General features: G+C 39.1%; 1 protein-coding gene across 3 annotated transcripts in view; it reads right to left on the minus strand.

Moving 5' to 3' along the window:
* LOC121521696 (kelch-like protein 29) overlaps window positions 1-17,559 on the minus strand; it is a 146,991-nt gene that overhangs the window by 26,879 nt on the left and 102,553 nt on the right. For all 3 annotated transcript variants that reach the window (XM_041805839.1, XM_041805838.1, XM_041805840.1), the window contains 3 exons: window positions 16,781-16,893; window positions 15,151-15,297; window positions 3,550-3,748 (listed from right to left, as the gene is read on the minus strand). In XM_041805839.1, coding sequence (XP_041661773.1) covers window positions 3,550-3,748; window positions 15,151-15,297; window positions 16,781-16,893 — 459 coding nt within the window. The remainder of the gene's footprint in view (window positions 1-3,549; window positions 3,749-15,150; window positions 15,298-16,780; window positions 16,894-17,559) is intronic.

Raw genomic sequence — 17,559 nt, forward strand, 5'->3', positions numbered from 1 at the left:
TTAAGATGGTTAAGTAAAAAAAAAACCAAAACAAAACAAAACAAAACAAAACAAAAAAAAAAAAAACAAAACAAAAAAAAGACAAAAGAAAAACACAAACTGAATAATGCAAAATCCCTTGTAAATTGTACTTTTGCTTATATGATTCATGCCACCCGATCACTTACCAAAGTCAGACATCTGGCACAGCTGCCTGACAAATTAGAGTGAAAAAAAAAACAGTATTTTTTTGTTACATTTGTCATCATGATGACATCATTATTTGACCTCCATGTTTACCTGCTTCCTTCATATCAGCACCTTCACCTGCCTGATGAAATCACTATCATATCCATCTGTAATTTGTCTGAAATGATTACTTAACAAAAGGGAACAAAGTTATATAAAGACCTGCTGCAAGTAAATACATGCTCTTACACAACACTAAAGCATCGTTTTGAGGCACTGATTTAGAATACAAAATATAATAACTATGAAAAACTCAAAACATTTTATTTTAGTGAGACATTCTACATGAGAAATTAGAACTTTATCATTGCTACATAGTGAACATTTTTTTAAACCTAGGAATATTAAGATTTGGGGGGAAAAAACTGAGTTCCTAAATATCTGTCCCCCAAGTTTGAGTGGCCATGACAGTCCAGGTTATTATTTCTTGATCTATTCTTGTGTAATATATAAAATAAAGCTATTTGGCTAATTTTGTGACAAATCGTGACATTTGATGATTGCTAAAAACTTTTATTTGTGGTTTACAGGTTGGCTATACATCTATGCTGCAAGGACTGCACCCATAGAAGAAAAATCAAAACAATGAGCCAAAATTATGCAAAAACTTTAAGCACAGTAAAACTGTCTCATTATTCTCTAAGTGTTTCTGATATAAGCTACATATTCAGATTGATCAAACTGTTTGATCAAACTTTTAAGGAATCTTTGGAAAGTTTCTCAGAAAAGACACAAGAGTCCCCCTGAGTGAGGAGAGTTAGAGCAGATTGGCTGCATTGTCTTCAACATGGATTACAAAGGTAACATCTGGTTAGAGCTCATTTTCATACCTTTTGGGGGAGGCTGCAGACGTTGAAAGCTGCGAGTTTATAGCACACAAATCCCGAAAACATACTATTTAGGTTAGTGTAGTTATGTTAGTGTAAAAGCTGAAGATCTGATACTATTGCCCACACATAGAACACCTACACACAGTACCCTTGTTTTACTTTATCCTGATCATTGGGATGCTATTTGTGGATATAAACAGACATGCACACTTTCACTTCAACAGACACTTTCACAACTACAATGAAAGAGAAGAGCTGTGACCATGCTTTTCTTATTTATCTCCTATTTCTATTTGGCTGTTAACATCAAAGCTTTCTTTTTTATTTTTGGGCATTTTTGTGCCTTTATTAGATAGAGGAGGACAGTGGATAGAGTTGGAAACAGGGTCAAGAGTGGGGGAGAGACATGCGGCAAAGGGCCTCAGGCAGGATTCGAACCAGCATGGAGAGCCCGTGTACATGGAGAGCGCCTTTAACCACTAAGCCACCTGCTCCCCAAACATCAAACCTTTTTTGTCTGACTATTTTAAACGCTGAGTCAACTTCACATGATTCTTTCGATGTCACACCTCATGAGTAGTTGCTTTTTCCCAATGTACTCTCAACTTTAACTTCACTCGTGTATTTCACATTTTCCCCAAACTTTAGCCTGTTGCAAACTCTCTCTTCCCAGCTTTACTTTGTGACAGATACAGTCAAAAGGACAATGTGGGGTGGGACTGGGTGAAGCTGTACAGACACTCTGACAACTGGTATTTACTCGGCAAGGTTGAAGTTAGGAGTTTAAGTGTCTTTCTCAAGAGCCTGTCATTCATACATCCTCGCAGAATTTCAATTTTTTTCCTATTTAAGTGGTTTTCACACAATGAACGGATGTCAAAAAATCCTAGGTCATGGCACACGTCATTCAAAAACTGATAGTACTAAGCCTTTTTTTATTTCATGTTTGAGGGTCACACAGCCAGTTCCTTTGATGAAAATCTTTTGTTTCTGCAGAATCTAAATAAACGATATCTTGCGAGGCATCAGCTTATTATTACAATAATAGGTTCAGTCTTTGAGGGTATCTTAAAAATAAAGTTTAGGTTGGCTTATTTCAGGCTTCTCTCTAAACAAACAAAAAAGAGAGCTTACAACTGATAGGAAAACAAATTCTCAAGTATTTTATGTGGCTATCATTACGAATTAAGTTTCTTACTTGCAGACTGTATCCTGGCTGTTTTAAGCCTTATTATTTCAACTCATTAAGTGTTACGTGTGAAACTAGAGTTGGAGGACTAAAGTTTTCTTCAACAGTGGCTTTCTCTTGCCAAAAGGTGTGAGGGAGACTCCATGGTCAAGTCAAAAAAGTTCTTTGGCCTGACGAGACCAAAACAGTGCTTTCTGACCATCAGACAAGTTGCTATGTTAATTAGAAGAAGTACAAAAACATTATATAAACATATCAGTTCATCTCAGCTTGTGCCCCATCTGCTTTTACAAATTTAGAACATACACAAAATTGCTACTCTGGCACATTTGGTTACTGCTTGCAGAATTAGTCATACACGCAAGGAATAAAACTTAAACTTCCTTTCTGAATGCCCTTGCTCCCATCTGATCGCATCTCGACCGCTCCTTCAGTTCTTACATGTTTCTTCACTTCATTCTCTGTTTCAAACAAAATCCACAACAACTTTACACTGTCCTAAAATCACATCTTCAGCTATTTTGCTGTCTTGCACGTATAGTATATTTGCCACTTTCTTCTCTGCAAACCCACTGGATCCTGGTTGCGGATGGCTGAGCAATACATGCGTGATCACAGCCAATCAAGACACACAAACACGGCAGCTAAGAGCCATTTGTTAGGCTATTATCCCTATCCTACCAAGCAGAAAATAACTTCATTGAATGTTAAAGTGTGCTGTTGTGAGGCCCATGATATCATGCTGAGACTATAATTAAGCAGCTCTTTACAGGGGAAAAAGGGAAGTTCTGGATGACCTAGAGGATAAATTGAATGGCCAGAGGTAATTTGTTAGCGCCTTATAACTGCCAGCACAGATTCTTTGATTTTACAACATCAACAAACTTGTTTTTCGAGGGCTTGGACACTGGTTGGATGGTGTCTGTTCAAATCTGCTGGTGTTGAAAGTTGTTTGTTTATGTTTTTGTGCTGGTTTGTTCTCATGGAGTTGGAATTTAGAGGCCGACAAAACATCAGGAAGCTGTTATCGTTCAGCACTTTCGACTTTGGCAGTAACAGCATCAACAGCAGTCATTTGTTTGATAGTAAAAAGAAAGAGCAGTGCTGACATTTGGACACATGGTCTTTGTGAGGATTATAGGTGAACTTCTCTTTTAGAAATTTCTAAAAAGATGATAAAGAGCAGTTATGAGCAAAAATCAATATAATTCAGTGACAAGTCCAGCTGTTCTTATGCAGACCTGAACTCTATCATTGAGTGACAGTACTACTTAAAAAATGGTTAAATGTTTGTGTAGGTACCAGCAGATAGTCTGGGCCGAGTCCTGGGTGTCTGCATCTCCTGCCGTGCGTGGGGCAGCATGTGATAGCGCTTGGCCTCGTTGACCAGATCCCGACACACCTCGGACGATTTGATCAGCTCCTCATTATCCACCACGTTGAGCAGGTAGGATGGGTGAATAAAGGGAAGGCGTACCACCGCCAGCAGCTCTGACAAATTCTAAGGAGTGAGACGAACAGAGAGAAAAAGACTGAGATGAAGTTGAAAGAGTCAATAATATATCAGACCCAAAGATAAACATAAGCAAACACTATAACACAATTTTGCAGACTGTAAAGCCAGCCAGGGATGATCAAAATGGTTTTATAGGAACAAAATCAATTAAAATGTCAAAAACAGAGGGTCAGACACTCACATCTTTCATTAAGGAGAATCGGATTTTCTCCAAAACATCTAACTATATATTTATTGCTTTGCAGTAGCATAATCAAAACATAAAAGAAGAAAGAAAACCAATCTACCATGATATATAACAGTCTGGGCTGTTGGAGAGAGGAAACCTGATGTTAGTGAGACCATTACATCAGTTGCTGTCAGTGTCAGAGCCTCACAGCTCCAGGTCAACACACTGCTTGTGTAAGATTTCTATTTCTGTGCAGGGCATAAAGCAACCGGAACTAGTAAAAATAATTCAGACAGCTTTTCAGGCTTCCAGTAAGCTTTACTCAATGTCTCAGTTACATGTCACACTTTGAGATGCTGTAAAAGCTGAGAAATACTGCCACAGGGTTGAATCTTACCATTTCCATTTTTTTCCCAGATTAAATCTTCTGACAGACAGCTAATGTGTTTCTGCAGCCAAATTAACATCCAGCTCTAGTTTATCACAATCCGTACAAATTAGGCGATGATCCAAATATGAATGCAGCAGTATCATCGGCTAACGCTTTAAGCTAAAATATAAAAAATATTACACTTTTAAAATGTGTTGCTTTAAATTTGCATCATTTCATTAAGGGGGTCTAAGCCTTAAGATTATTGAACCAAGCTGAGTGAACTGTCCTTGCTTGTGTAATCACATAATTGCATGCTTGGTTGTTCCACTGTTGTGCATATTCACTGAGCGTTCAGATGATTCTTAACCAGGTCTTGACATTCACTTTTTTTGCTCACATCCACTGTGGCTAGTAAGGAAATATAAATCAAACAATATTTTGACATAGTGCACGACCCTGGCCCCCCACAGCACTGGTCCACTGACCTCCGGGGTCAGAGAGTAGATCTATATCAGGAGGGGAAAGTTCAGGTCTGTGTTTATCTCCTAGTATTCTGAAACTTTGGTGCTCAACAGATAGAAGCCTTTAGTCTACACTACCACATGTGTGATGTGTGCGTGGTAAGTGTGAGTGTCTCATTCATGTATGTCATTGTTATACAGTGTAAAAGCTGTCGCTGCTGTAAAAAGATGCACAAAACGTCAAGACTGATTTTGCAGTTATTTTGAGGTGAGTATGACCCTTGTATGTTCAGATCAGCCTCATTTTAACAAGCATCTAAATCATGAACACTAGCACTGATAGAAATGTCTAGCTCTGTCAATGACCATTCCATTTTTACCTGGGCCAACAGCATGCATGTATACACAGTAAAGGTGCTCAGGCAGGACCTTGTGTTTCCATGGTTACCTTGCTAAAGCTTTGCCGGTTGATTTCTTTTGCAGATGTGTGTCTGTATGTATGTAACTGTATGTGTGCTCATCTCTGCCCCAAAAGGAGTCTGATTTTATGAGAGAAAATGGGCAATGAGACATAGAGCTGGTGGAGGACTGACCCCACTGACCCCGTGACACAATCGATATGACAGGGAGAGGCGAATGACAACACAACAGACTGAGAGGAACATCATTCAGGAGAGATGACATCATGAGCCCACACTCTGCTGAAGCATCTTCCTCTCCCGGCTGATGCCCTTTAACACCAGCATGTGACCATCCATTTGAGTGTAAAGTCTGGTCCACACTGTGTGATTTTGGGCTGTCCCAGATGAAAGATGACCAATGTTTGCAAAATCTTTGGTTGTGGCTGTAAAATGGTCGTACCATTTTGCACTGTGAGCCAGGCCCAAAGATGACTGTTGTCATGGTCTTGGGATAAAATTCTGACAGTGTCAGAAATACAGGATGACCATCTCACAATGTGAGTGCTGCTACGACCTATATCCACTAACAAACCAATATGAATGTAGCAAGAAATGACAGTGGTATAAACAAACAAACAAGTTAGCACTAGAATGGAGACAATGCCAAAATGCAGACGTTTATGGGATTCCAATGAAGAGAAAAATGTTGATCTCAGATATTTTTCTAACAGTTGCAATAGCTTTGATGTTTCCTTGCTTCATACTGGCAGCACTGGCGACATAGGTAGATGACGCACGCTAATGTGGCACACACTGATGATGTTTATTTCTTGCATGTCAGTGTACATTGTAGCCTGCGATTCAGCGGCTTTTAGTGGAAGTTGTCACTGTACAGTCGGCACACATTAAACTTGATGTCTTCTGGCATTCCATAAACTTATGGGATTGCTAAAAACGCACAATCTGTAGGAGACTTAAGACCAGAGAGACGGCCAGAAGAGCAGTAAAAGTAAAAACAAAAGCATCTGAGAGGATTCAATCACATTCTGAGTGGTAATTTTAGAAGGAAGACACCAAATTTGTTTTAAAATCCACATTGACCAATGAAATCATACATTAGCATCTACTGTGGGAATTAGGTCAGCAGCTGACTGTTCTGACCCTGTGAGCTAAATTACAGCTGTACGTGGGGCTGCTCCAGCCAGGTAGTGCCTTTAGAGAAACAGCATGAGTACATCTGCAGGAAATGTGGAAAACATGCTCCTATTTGGACAGCAGGTGTATAGACTTGAATTTTAACAACTACTTTTATTCTTAATAAATGTTTTCCATGTTGCAACATCTTTATCCAAATTCCTTGGACTCTGCTACAGTCCAGTAATGTTTGTTGGACACTTGACTTGTAACTAAATGCATCTGTTGAAAGTAAAACAAATTAGGAGTCACTGGGTAAAGAGTTGGATCACTTTTAAATAGACTAAGCTATGTTTGAGGTCTGTGCACATTGTTTTTCCTTAGCAGTACTGTCATAGAGCATTGACAACCACAACCACATCAATACTCAGGCACACAGTCATGCCTGAAGAAGCTAAGTTTACTGTTTTGCTCTTTTGGAAATCAAGGTCAAGCATCCTCTTGTACCATCTGGAAATCTTAGCTCCAAATGATCCCAAATATCTCTTGTAGCCTCATTTCTCTTGCCAAATATCTTTAGAACAGCAGGAAGACTACCTCAAAGAAACAGCATCTGGTTAGTGCACAAACGTAAGGAGAGCTGCTGCACCTGTTTTTTAGAACAAAGAGGGTGAATTTAGGGATGGCAGGTACAGAGTTCAAATCATGATCAAGTAATGTTTGAGCTCATTTTTTTGTAACAAGCAGTACTGTAGCTACCATACCTGGATATTATAACTTGTGAAAAATCTAATTAAAAAAATAGTAATCCAATGTATCATCTAGAAATAGCCTATGAATCCCACATATTCTGTAGCAACATTTTAGAATGGGAATAAAACCTCCTCAAAAAGGCCTGTCTAAACCAACAATATATGATATGTCAATGTAGAAAGAGACAGGTAGATGGACCTCAGCAGTTGCAGCCTATAAGATGATATGCTGTTTGTATTATCATGTGTTGTTTGTGGTTTACAGGGAAAGTTGACTTGACCGTAAATCTTGTTATAGAGATTCAGGCAAGTTAAAGCTATTGAGCCTGACCTCCAATTAACTATACAGCAATAGATCTCTTTGGACTGTAAACAGAGCTGGATCTCCCCTGAATCTATGTTTGTACAAGTGGGTGGTGGTGGAGGCCTGTGCCGTTTTTCTCCACTTCAATGAAGTTTTCTTTCCTCCAGCTCTCTTTCTGCCCCTCTATTTTTGAAACAAAAAACAATGATATCTCCATCTCTAAATGCTAACACCCTCAGTCTCCAACTTTTTCCCTTTCCATCTTCCTCTCCACTTCCATTGCTGCTCCTTGCTCTTTCTCCTACACATGCATAATGATCAGGATGGAAATGAGGGAGGGTTGAACACCGACTGCTAATATTCATATCTAAAGTGTCAGGCTACACTCAAGGATATTGTCTGTATCCAGCCCTGTCTTTATGTGACTCTTACTTTGGTTGAATAATATATGGCATTTTTATATGCATAAAGTATAGAGTTTATTAAGTCTTCTTTCACACTGCACCACCTTTAAGTCACTGACTTACTCCTGATTCCTGATTTACTCCCTGATTTACTGTTTATACCTGTCTAATGTACACTATACAAGGAGTACAGATGTTGGATGAATACTTTTTTTTTTACGTAAACAAAACATGAAAACGAAAGACTCAAGGCTGATTAAAGTAGTGCAAATATCTCTCTGTTATACATTATGCAAAGGTAATGGTACTGTGATCAATAATATTTCCTTGGGAAGTCCAATGTAATTATGCAAATCTAATTTATGCACAATGTAGGAATTGGAAGTTCACTCAACTTATTCTTTGTGTTGTTAATTACAATGTTGTCTCTTTCAATCACTTGCCCTCAGTAAATGCATTTAATCATCCATGCATGGGAGGATTAACTCCATGTTTGCTTTGCACAGCTTTAAATATCCCTGTGCACCTGTGCCTCTGGCTTACCAATCTTTTTACGCATTGTAATTGTCAAACTACGCAACTAATGTTGGTTCTGCTCTAGTTCACTTCGGTTTTCTCATTCATTTATTTTGTTGACTAACTCAAATCTATAAAAAGAAGAATGATGCCGTTTAGATTTGAGAAAGTACAAAACATCACAGTATGTCCTCATGGCTTCACACTAAGATTTCAGTCTCACTTTTCCTGAAGAAAAAAGACATACACTATATTGCCAAAAGTATTCGTTCACCTGCCTTGACTCACATGTAAACTTAAGTGACATCCCATTCTTAATCCATAGGGTTTAATGTGACGTTGGTTCACCCTTTGCGGCTATAACAGCTTCAACTCTTCTGGAATGGCTTTCCACAAGATTTAGGAGTGTGTTTATGGGAATTTTTGACCATTCTTCCAGAAAAGGTTTGTGAGGTTGCACACTGTGTCATGTCTGTTAAGTATCTGTTCATTTATTTCTCAAGTTTCATGTCTTGCATTTCCTGTTTTATTTTGAAGATCACTTACCCCTGTCTGTGTTTCAGGTACATGTCCTGTCCCTTCCCCCGTCATGTGCGCACCTGCTCCTGATTGTGCCTTCCCTCACCTGTGTTCAATCACTCCCCATTACCTAGTGTATTTTATCTCTTGTCTCACTCTGTCTCGTCGCCAGTTCGTTGATCTTCATTGTCACGTTCCAGCACTCTTACCTAACTTCATAGTCTCATAGTTTTGACCCTGTTTGTTTTCGACCTTGCCTTTTGCCTCTCGTTTTGGATACCTCTGCCTGTTGGACTGCTTGCCTGTGTACCGTACCCTGATTGTTATTAAACCACGTTTTTGGAACTGCCTGGTCTCGAGTTGTGCATTTGGGTCCTGCCTCTGGTTTAGTTCATGACACACTGATGTTGGACGAGAGGGCCTGGCCCTCAGTCTCCTCTAATTCATCCCAAAGGTGTTCTACCAGATTGAGGTCAGGATTCTGTGCAGGCCAGTCAAGTTCATCCACACCAAACTCTCTCATCCATGTCTTTATGGACCTTGCTTTGTGCACTGGAGCACAGTCATTTTGGAACAGGAAGGGGCCATCCCCAAACTGTTTCCACAAAGTTGGTAACATGTAATTGTCCAAAATCTCTTGGTATGCTGATGCATTCAGAATTCCTTTCACTGGAACTAAGGGGCCAAGCCCGGCTCCTGAAAAACAACCCCACACCATAATCCCCCTTCAACAAACTTTACACTTGGCACAATGCAGTCAGACAAGTACTGTTCTCCTGGCAAACGCCAAATCCAGACTTGTAAATTAGACTGCCAGATGGAGAAGTGCAAATTATCACTCCAGAGAATGCTTCTCCACTGCTCTAGAGTCCAGTGATGGCGTGCTTTACACCACTGCATCTGACGCTTTTCATTGCATTTGGTGATGTATGGCTTGGATGCAACTGCTCGGCCATGGAAACCCATTCCATGAAGCTGTCTACACACTGTTCTTGAGCTAATCTGAAGGCCACATGGAGTTTGGAGGTCTGTAGTGGTTGTCTCTGCAGAAAGTTGGTGACCTCTGTGCACAATGCGCCTCAACATCAGCTGACCCTGCTCCGTCATTTTATGTGGTGTACCACTTCGTGGCTGAGTTGCTGTTGTTTCCAATCACTTCCACTTTGTTATAATATCACTGACAGTTTACTCTCAAACCTCGTTCCTCCCCAGGCTCACATCTGTGACCCACTGATAAGCACTCTGCGATACAGTGTTAAATTTGTGCACAGAACACACTTCTGATTTGGTGCAAGGTCCAGGCAAGGAATAGATGTTTGGAATTAAAATTTTTGACTAAAATGTAAGGGTCTTTTTTATGAACTATTACTGGTTTAAATTGTTTTTTTTTTTCTATGAAGGGTGGAAGTGACTAAATGTGACTACAACTAATGAACATTTCTTCTGTAAGACTAAGACTTAGACTGAAATTTAAAACAGCTGTCAAGATTAACACTGCAACCCACCAAGTGAAAAACCACGGCTCTAGAGATTTCCTTGCTTTTTCCCTACTGTTAGGTGGATTAAACATGCTGTTACAGGTGAAGACATAAGCTTCACTTGGGATGAAATTTAATCACTTTGGTTTCTCACTGACATTTAATCTAGTAATTTATCAACTCAGTGGCACCTTAGACCAGTGGTTTCCATGTGGCCTTGCCCTAGGACTCACTACCAATTCCTCAATGAGCAAACATGAACCAAATTTCTGTTTATTGTTTTTGGGTTTTTTTTGGTGTCCAAAACTCCCCTCCACTTCCCACCATTTGACAAAGATAATTTAAAGAGTCAGAATGGCCATCCATTTATATTCTGATATCCAATCTGAACAGTTTGATGCCTCTCTAATGCTCTCTATGTTAAACAAACTCCTCCAAAACCTGGTTCCTAAATTCTAAAAAAGCTTTTCCTGACTCACAAACACTTCTGCACCCAGGTGGAGGTGGGTAGAGATAAAGTGTCTGACAAGGAGCCTCTCAGATCTGTCAGAGAAAGCAGGGAAGCAGCTGGGAAGCTGTCATCCACTAACATTGATAATAAATGTCCACTGAGCTTTTCCTATTTCTCAGCTGTCACTAAGGACTGTGTGTTTTTGTGTGATTGTGTGTTGATTTAGTGGCACGCCAGCATCATGTAAAAAATGCATGAGCAGTCATATACATATATATATATTTATACATATATATATATATATATATTTTTTTTCCTGGGCTCACAGGGGAAATTGTAGAATAAAATGCTTTAAAAGCAGCTATGTATGCTCAATAAAGAAATACACATACTCACCGACTCTCACGTTTAGTAAAGGGCATGCCCATGTTTTGTCTTGTGTTGTTAACAAGCGTATTCAGCTGAAATGACCACAGCTCAGTTTTCCTCTGAGGGTCAGAAGTTTATGTGTAAACAGACATGAAAATGTTTATTTTTGGTGGCACATAATATATGATCAAATATTCCTTCATTTAGGCTCAAAGAATTGTTTAGTTGAGCATTTTAAAATGTTAATATCAGCTGACAGAACAGAAGAGGGGGCAAAGACAAATAAACCAGATACAAGATGCTCCCTGCTGCCCTGAACAAGGACCGCAAGGCACACTTTGTTCTTTTGAGGCCTATTTCAGCCTGACTTCATTCCTAAAAAAGGGTGTTTTCTTTCACCCAGTGCATTTGACAAACATACTTTTCTGATGCCATTAAATTCAACATGAGCTAATATTTTTCATGAAATGGTGAAATGTCTCAGTTTCAACATCTGATGCATCGTTTACATTCTTTAGTGAATACAATATGGGTTCATAAGATTTGACAACAATTGCATTCTGTTTTTATTTACATTTTACACAGTCCCCCAACTTTTTGGAATCACGGTTGTATATTCACGACTGACTGCTTTCTGTGCACCAACCTATTTTTACACTCCCTTAATTATCTTTGACATCTAAAAACTTCTGGCATGCTTCTCTTGGGATGTATGAATCTGCTTCCTCTGAACAAAAATGATCTTTTCTTTGTTCTCAGTGTTTTCTATCCCTCACGTAGCCCCTGTATGTTTATGAAACAGTCCAGTCGAAATGAGACACCTCTGACTCAGTCAGGATATGAAACCAGCATGGATGAGTGACTGCGGCTCAACTTGCTGCACACATCAGGACTGCGGTCGCTCTGGGATGACGAAGGACACAGATGAGAATGGAGGTCCAGAGTTCAGCCGCCTGAATCAGATCTTACTCTCTATGCTTAGTCTCAGTGGAACTGATATAAAAGTCATTTCCAAAGTTATGTGAAGGTTTGGGCACAGGAATAGGACATGCACAGCAATATCCTAGGTATCTGAAAATGGCCCACTGCATCAATCTTTATTGCCTGGCGTTGTCTCCAAGAGAATCCCCAATTGTCGCACAGTGTGTCAGGCTGGCCATAGCCCACAAGTTTTTCATCTCTCTATGATAGCTCCAGTTTCCTCTTAATGGGTGATCAATCAGCCAGAAACCTTATTCCAAAAAAACAGAATAAATCTTTCCTTAAGGGGTAGACAACTATGAAAAATTTTCATTTTAACTCTGATACTTAAAAAGGGATTGATTAAATTAAAAGTGCTGCTTGTGGTAAAAGGCTCATTTGTAGTTTTGAAGGTAAATGATTCACAAACTTGCTGTAAAAGTTAGTTTAAATCCTCAAACAGCCTCACAGCATTTCAGTCCTTTGATAATTTTTTACTTTGACTTAAAAATGATAATATTTTTTTGGGAACATACTTTTTGTCTTTATGAGTGCTGGAGGCAGAAAATAGTCTCAAAATCACAAAAAGTAAATAGTACAAAATCCACAAAATAATTACAAAAACAGATACAAATATGAAATAATGTCTCTCACCATATTATTTTAGCTTGGAAGATGAAGATTGGGGGCAGGCCATCAGTGCTTCTGGTGAGCGGACAGCTGTCTTAAGAAATGTGTCTTTTTATCTCATAACAAACTATCACAAATGCTCAAACACTCTTGCTCTCTGAGCAAGCGGTTTCCTTTAGTGACAGTATTACGGAGATAAGAAATTGCATTGTTTTTATACAGCACCTTCAATATGCCAGTTTTCCACTTTAAATCCTGGATCTTACAACTCAAAGCTTACATAAACAAGCTGAGACCAAGATGAACACAAACTTAGCTGAAGGCTTACATCTTTCCCCCCTCCTTGCCTGAGTTTTCATCAGTGCTGTGACGTTCTTCTTGACATGTCATTAAAAAATATCATGGGTTCTGGGGAGTGGTTTCCTGCAGCTCTCTGGCTCCATGTGGGGAAAAGAGATGGAGCAGTGGGAGATGGGGATGATGAGCTGATGCTGGACCATGCATGTGAACTCAACCCTGGAGGTTTCATGACTTTATCCATAAATGCTCTCTGGTCTCCTTCTCTGTACTCTCTGCAGGCCTGCTGGTTGTTTTTCTCAATCACACATACGAATGACTTAAGTTTGACAGAGAGTTCAATCACACCTCAGGTACCAGGAGGTCAAAGAGGAACCATCCTCTGGATATTAGAACACAGCGGCTTATTTTTTCCATTACGTTTCCTCTTTAGTTTTGCACAGCTGCTCTGATCTAACCATGCTTCTTTCTTTCACTTTACTCCCATCCCCACATCTCTTATCCCTTTCCCTCTCTCTATGTGATGAAGTAACCTCTATGTTTTGCCTCAGGAACCCATGTGCTAATCTGTCACAGATATAATACAGTGGATAGCCAGAAACTGGGGAGAGAGAGAGTGAGGAATGACATGCAGAAAAGAAGTTACAGTCTTTCAGCTTCAAGGACTGAAGCCTCTTAACAGAGGGCATGCAGACATATCCACTAGGCTATCAGTGCCCTGTGATAATACCACAACCACAATGTCCTTTGCTATTGCCTTTGTAGCTCTTCATGTTTGCCAACATCTAACCAGCATCACCACATGCTTGTGTTGCACGTTACACTCCACAAAAAAACACTCAGTAGTCCTGATGGATTTCTCCATGATCCCACTGTGTCATGTATCAGAGGATCACCACAAATTTTTTAATCAGTAAGGTTAAAACTCAAATACTGACATCCAACCCTGACAAAAGTGAGATAAAATGAAGTAGCATTCATTTTAGAGGTGTGTTTTAATGTGATCCAGCTGATGTGAGGCAGTTCTCGCTGCTTGATGAGAAGTCATTACTCTGACTGAACAAATCCTCCACTGATGGATCACTGTAATTTATCAGAGAATAATCCCATCTCTTTTAGGAAGCTATTAAATACTTTAAAATCAGATGTAAATCTCCAGTTTTATGTCTCATTCTTTTTTATGTTTTCATCTGTTGGATAATTTTTGTGCAGTTTATTTACTTTTTTATGGATGGCTGACGCTCTGACCCTGTGGTTTAATGATTCTTTGTTTATTTAAATCTGACAAGGTTGATGCCATTTAGTTACCCTTCAACAGGATTAAACTTTTGACTATGATGAAACAAAAATCAAACAACTGATACTCAACCAGAAAAAAAATACTAGATTTTTTTCTCTGCTGTACAGTATGTCACTAATAAATTAAAGACCCTGTAAATTGAAATCCAAAACTTTGGTCTTAACACACTAGATTTGTTGGAATATGGTTGCTGCAGACATGTGAAAACACTGAGATCTACATGTGACTGAATTTTGGATTGAGACTGTTAAGTATCATAACAGAGATCTGAGCCAGAAAAATGACTTTGTCTCTTCAGAGCCAGGCAGCTGCACTCTGAACATAAAGTCAACATTCAGATTGTAACAGTTTTTTTAAAATCTGAGAGGATTGTTTTCCTCATGAGTGGGCGTAGCTTCAGCTCATTCAACAGACACGCCCATACCATCCTGGAACAGATTTTACAGCCTCATTTTTCATTATTTTGAAGCTTAATTTTATAAACTTAGAGATGTTTTAGTTGGCTGAAATTTGAATAAGTGGGTTTATAACACAGTGACCTGTCATATAACAAATCTAAATACAGATTCATTTTCACTTTACAGGATCATTAAGTGTAGCTAAGAAAGAAGATCATTCTGAGGACAAAGTTCTCCTAGGATTATTAACTCCTTTTGAATGTCTGTTTTTTTTTTTTGTTTTTTTTTTTTTTGCTGTGTAGCTCTCAGAGCTGACAGAAAAACCACACTGATACAGCTCTGCTCACAGACAGGATCTGTACTGTCAGAGGGAACAATTGTTTTTATTTCTAATGATACTCCAACATGAAATCATTTTAAAGGACACTGAGCAGTTAGACACTTCACAGTCGTCAGCTCTCTTTTTCTCACCTCCACTCTGGAGTCTGGCTCTTGTCTGATCCATTTGATGACTGTCTCGTAGACCAGCTCCTCAGCCTTGGTGTTGAGACTGTCGTTGGACAAGTAGGACACCAGATCCTCCTTGGACACACTCAGAATCTCTTCCTGTCCCGCCACCTGAAGACAAACAAAATAATCAAACTCCTTTTACTTCACATTTACAGATAACATCATCATCATCAACATTACCGTACGGAGATCAGTTAGCAATCATATTAGCTAAATGAATAACAAAATGTCTATCCACCTTAATTATGTGAGCACGACTTCTAGTTCTTTTCATCTAAACGGGAGCTAAAATTACAACATTGTTGCACTTTGATGTGGTTCGCGTTCACACTGCACTTGTTCAAACGGGCCAAACAGTCTGGATAACATCTAGCATTTTTACGTTTGTGGTGCTGTCGGCTGGGACAGAGCAGTGAACATGAAAAGAAGATCAAACCGGAAATCCATTTCCTTCTGCTGTTTTTTTTTTTTTTTTTAACCAAGTTAACAATTTAACAACATCAAATTTATGCTGTCTTGGGATTTCTGCTTTTACTTTTGTGTCATTATGAGCCTATGCCGTTCTTTGCCTGAGACTAATGAATCATTATTGAGGAAGTTCCAAAACAGCCTAAATTTGTTTTTTTTTCATTGTGGTAAGATAACCAGTGGAAGGAGATAGATTTCTGGTTCTGTCTTCTTCTACGTCTCCTTTTCTTCTCCATCGCTCTTTGTTTGGGACATCACTGCCACAGATGTATAAATGCTTGATTTCATCTAGTTTGGTTACTTTCTCTTTTTCTCTCTCTAAAGGGGACCAAACACATCGAAGTGCAACAATGTTACAATTTGAGCTGCAAACCGAACCAAGTCCCAGGGACTATCAGGTGTGAAAATGACCTACAAGACTTATATTTTACTTTGTCTAGAATAAGTACCAACAACAGAACAGCACCTGGCAGTACAAAAATGTAACTGTCAGCTTATAAGAACATCTAACTGGATGCCTGTTTTTAAAAAATATCAAGCCTCTAAACTAAAGATTTATTCCTTTCAAAAGTCAGTTCAGTAAGCCATAGAAGAACATGTTTTTGCTGTTAAGATTTCTATCACAGATCCAACCACATTCATCGACACTCCAAGAACAAGGCAGTTACAAAAAATACGTTTTTAAGTAATTTCATTATTCAGTAGACTTTCGATGATATAAAACGTACATGTAAATCCATCTTTATGGATATATCATATGATGGCAGTCTACGTTATTTATTTAGTAGGCATTAAAAATGCTGGTTTAAGTCATCAATAGTTAATAACATTTACTTTGCTTCTTAAAACTTTTGAAAAAATGACTCACTCTGTTTTACACTCAGAATCTCTATAATAATCTAAAACAAGATTATTTGACTGCAACAAAAACATATCGAAGTGTCAAGTCTCAAAGCTTGTTAAGTGAATGATTTATTCATGTCCTCAATGCCCTGGGTATTAATTCCATTTATGTACTTTAAGAAGATCACACAGGCTGTTTGCTGACAGGTTATTTTCCTTTATGCTCTAGAGTCAAGAATTTATGACTGAATAGCTAGATTGATCATATATCTTTACTCACCTCTGGGAAGTTCTGCAGTGCAAAAGCTTTGGCCATGCTATGGAGCTCGGTGCATCTCATGGCTTCAGCCATAGCCAGCACTCCCAAACAGTTAGCTGCAGTCAGCTGTTTCTCTGCAGTCAATACACAAAGACAGAGACAGAGAGAGCAAGAGAGAGACAGAGACACATGAATATTAAGACATAAAACACCATTTGGACATCAAGAAAAAGATCACAGATGTCTTCAAGCTGAAGTAGACATCTGCAAGCAGCACAAACTTACAGTCTAACGAGGTGTGTATCTGCTTTAGACTAAAGGATGACTCGGAACAGCTTTAAAGACAAGTGCTTGAAGTCAGGGAGCAGACGTGGAATTAGCTGGGTCGCTTTAAAGGAGTCCAAGAATCAGATCTCTACTACAAACACCCACGTACAAACCCACAAATACTAAACAACTGTAAGGAGAAGGCTTATGCTCTTGCAGGAGTGCAGCATTAAAGATGCTATGTCTGTAAATGTAGCCTTTCAAACCACAGAAGCAATGATCACAAGAGGTGGAAAGGTTTTCATGTAGTCCACAAACGAGCAGACACATCTGAAGGCCAACGCACAGATCAACTGGGTTATCTCTTCATTAGTTATTTCAATGCTAGACAGCCAGGTTTACAGTTCAACATGTTGCACAACTGTGTGCCTGAAAACAGTTTAAAAGACTGAAAAGCCTTTAATTGTGGCCAAACACCCTGGTCACAGTTCAGACTTGGAGCAGGACGGTAATTCATTTCAAATTTTGTGTGT

Source organism: Cheilinus undulatus, linkage group 14 (assembly GCF_018320785.1).
Source record: "Cheilinus undulatus linkage group 14, ASM1832078v1, whole genome shotgun sequence".
Lineage (NCBI taxonomy): Eukaryota > Metazoa > Chordata > Actinopteri > Labriformes > Labridae > Cheilinus > Cheilinus undulatus.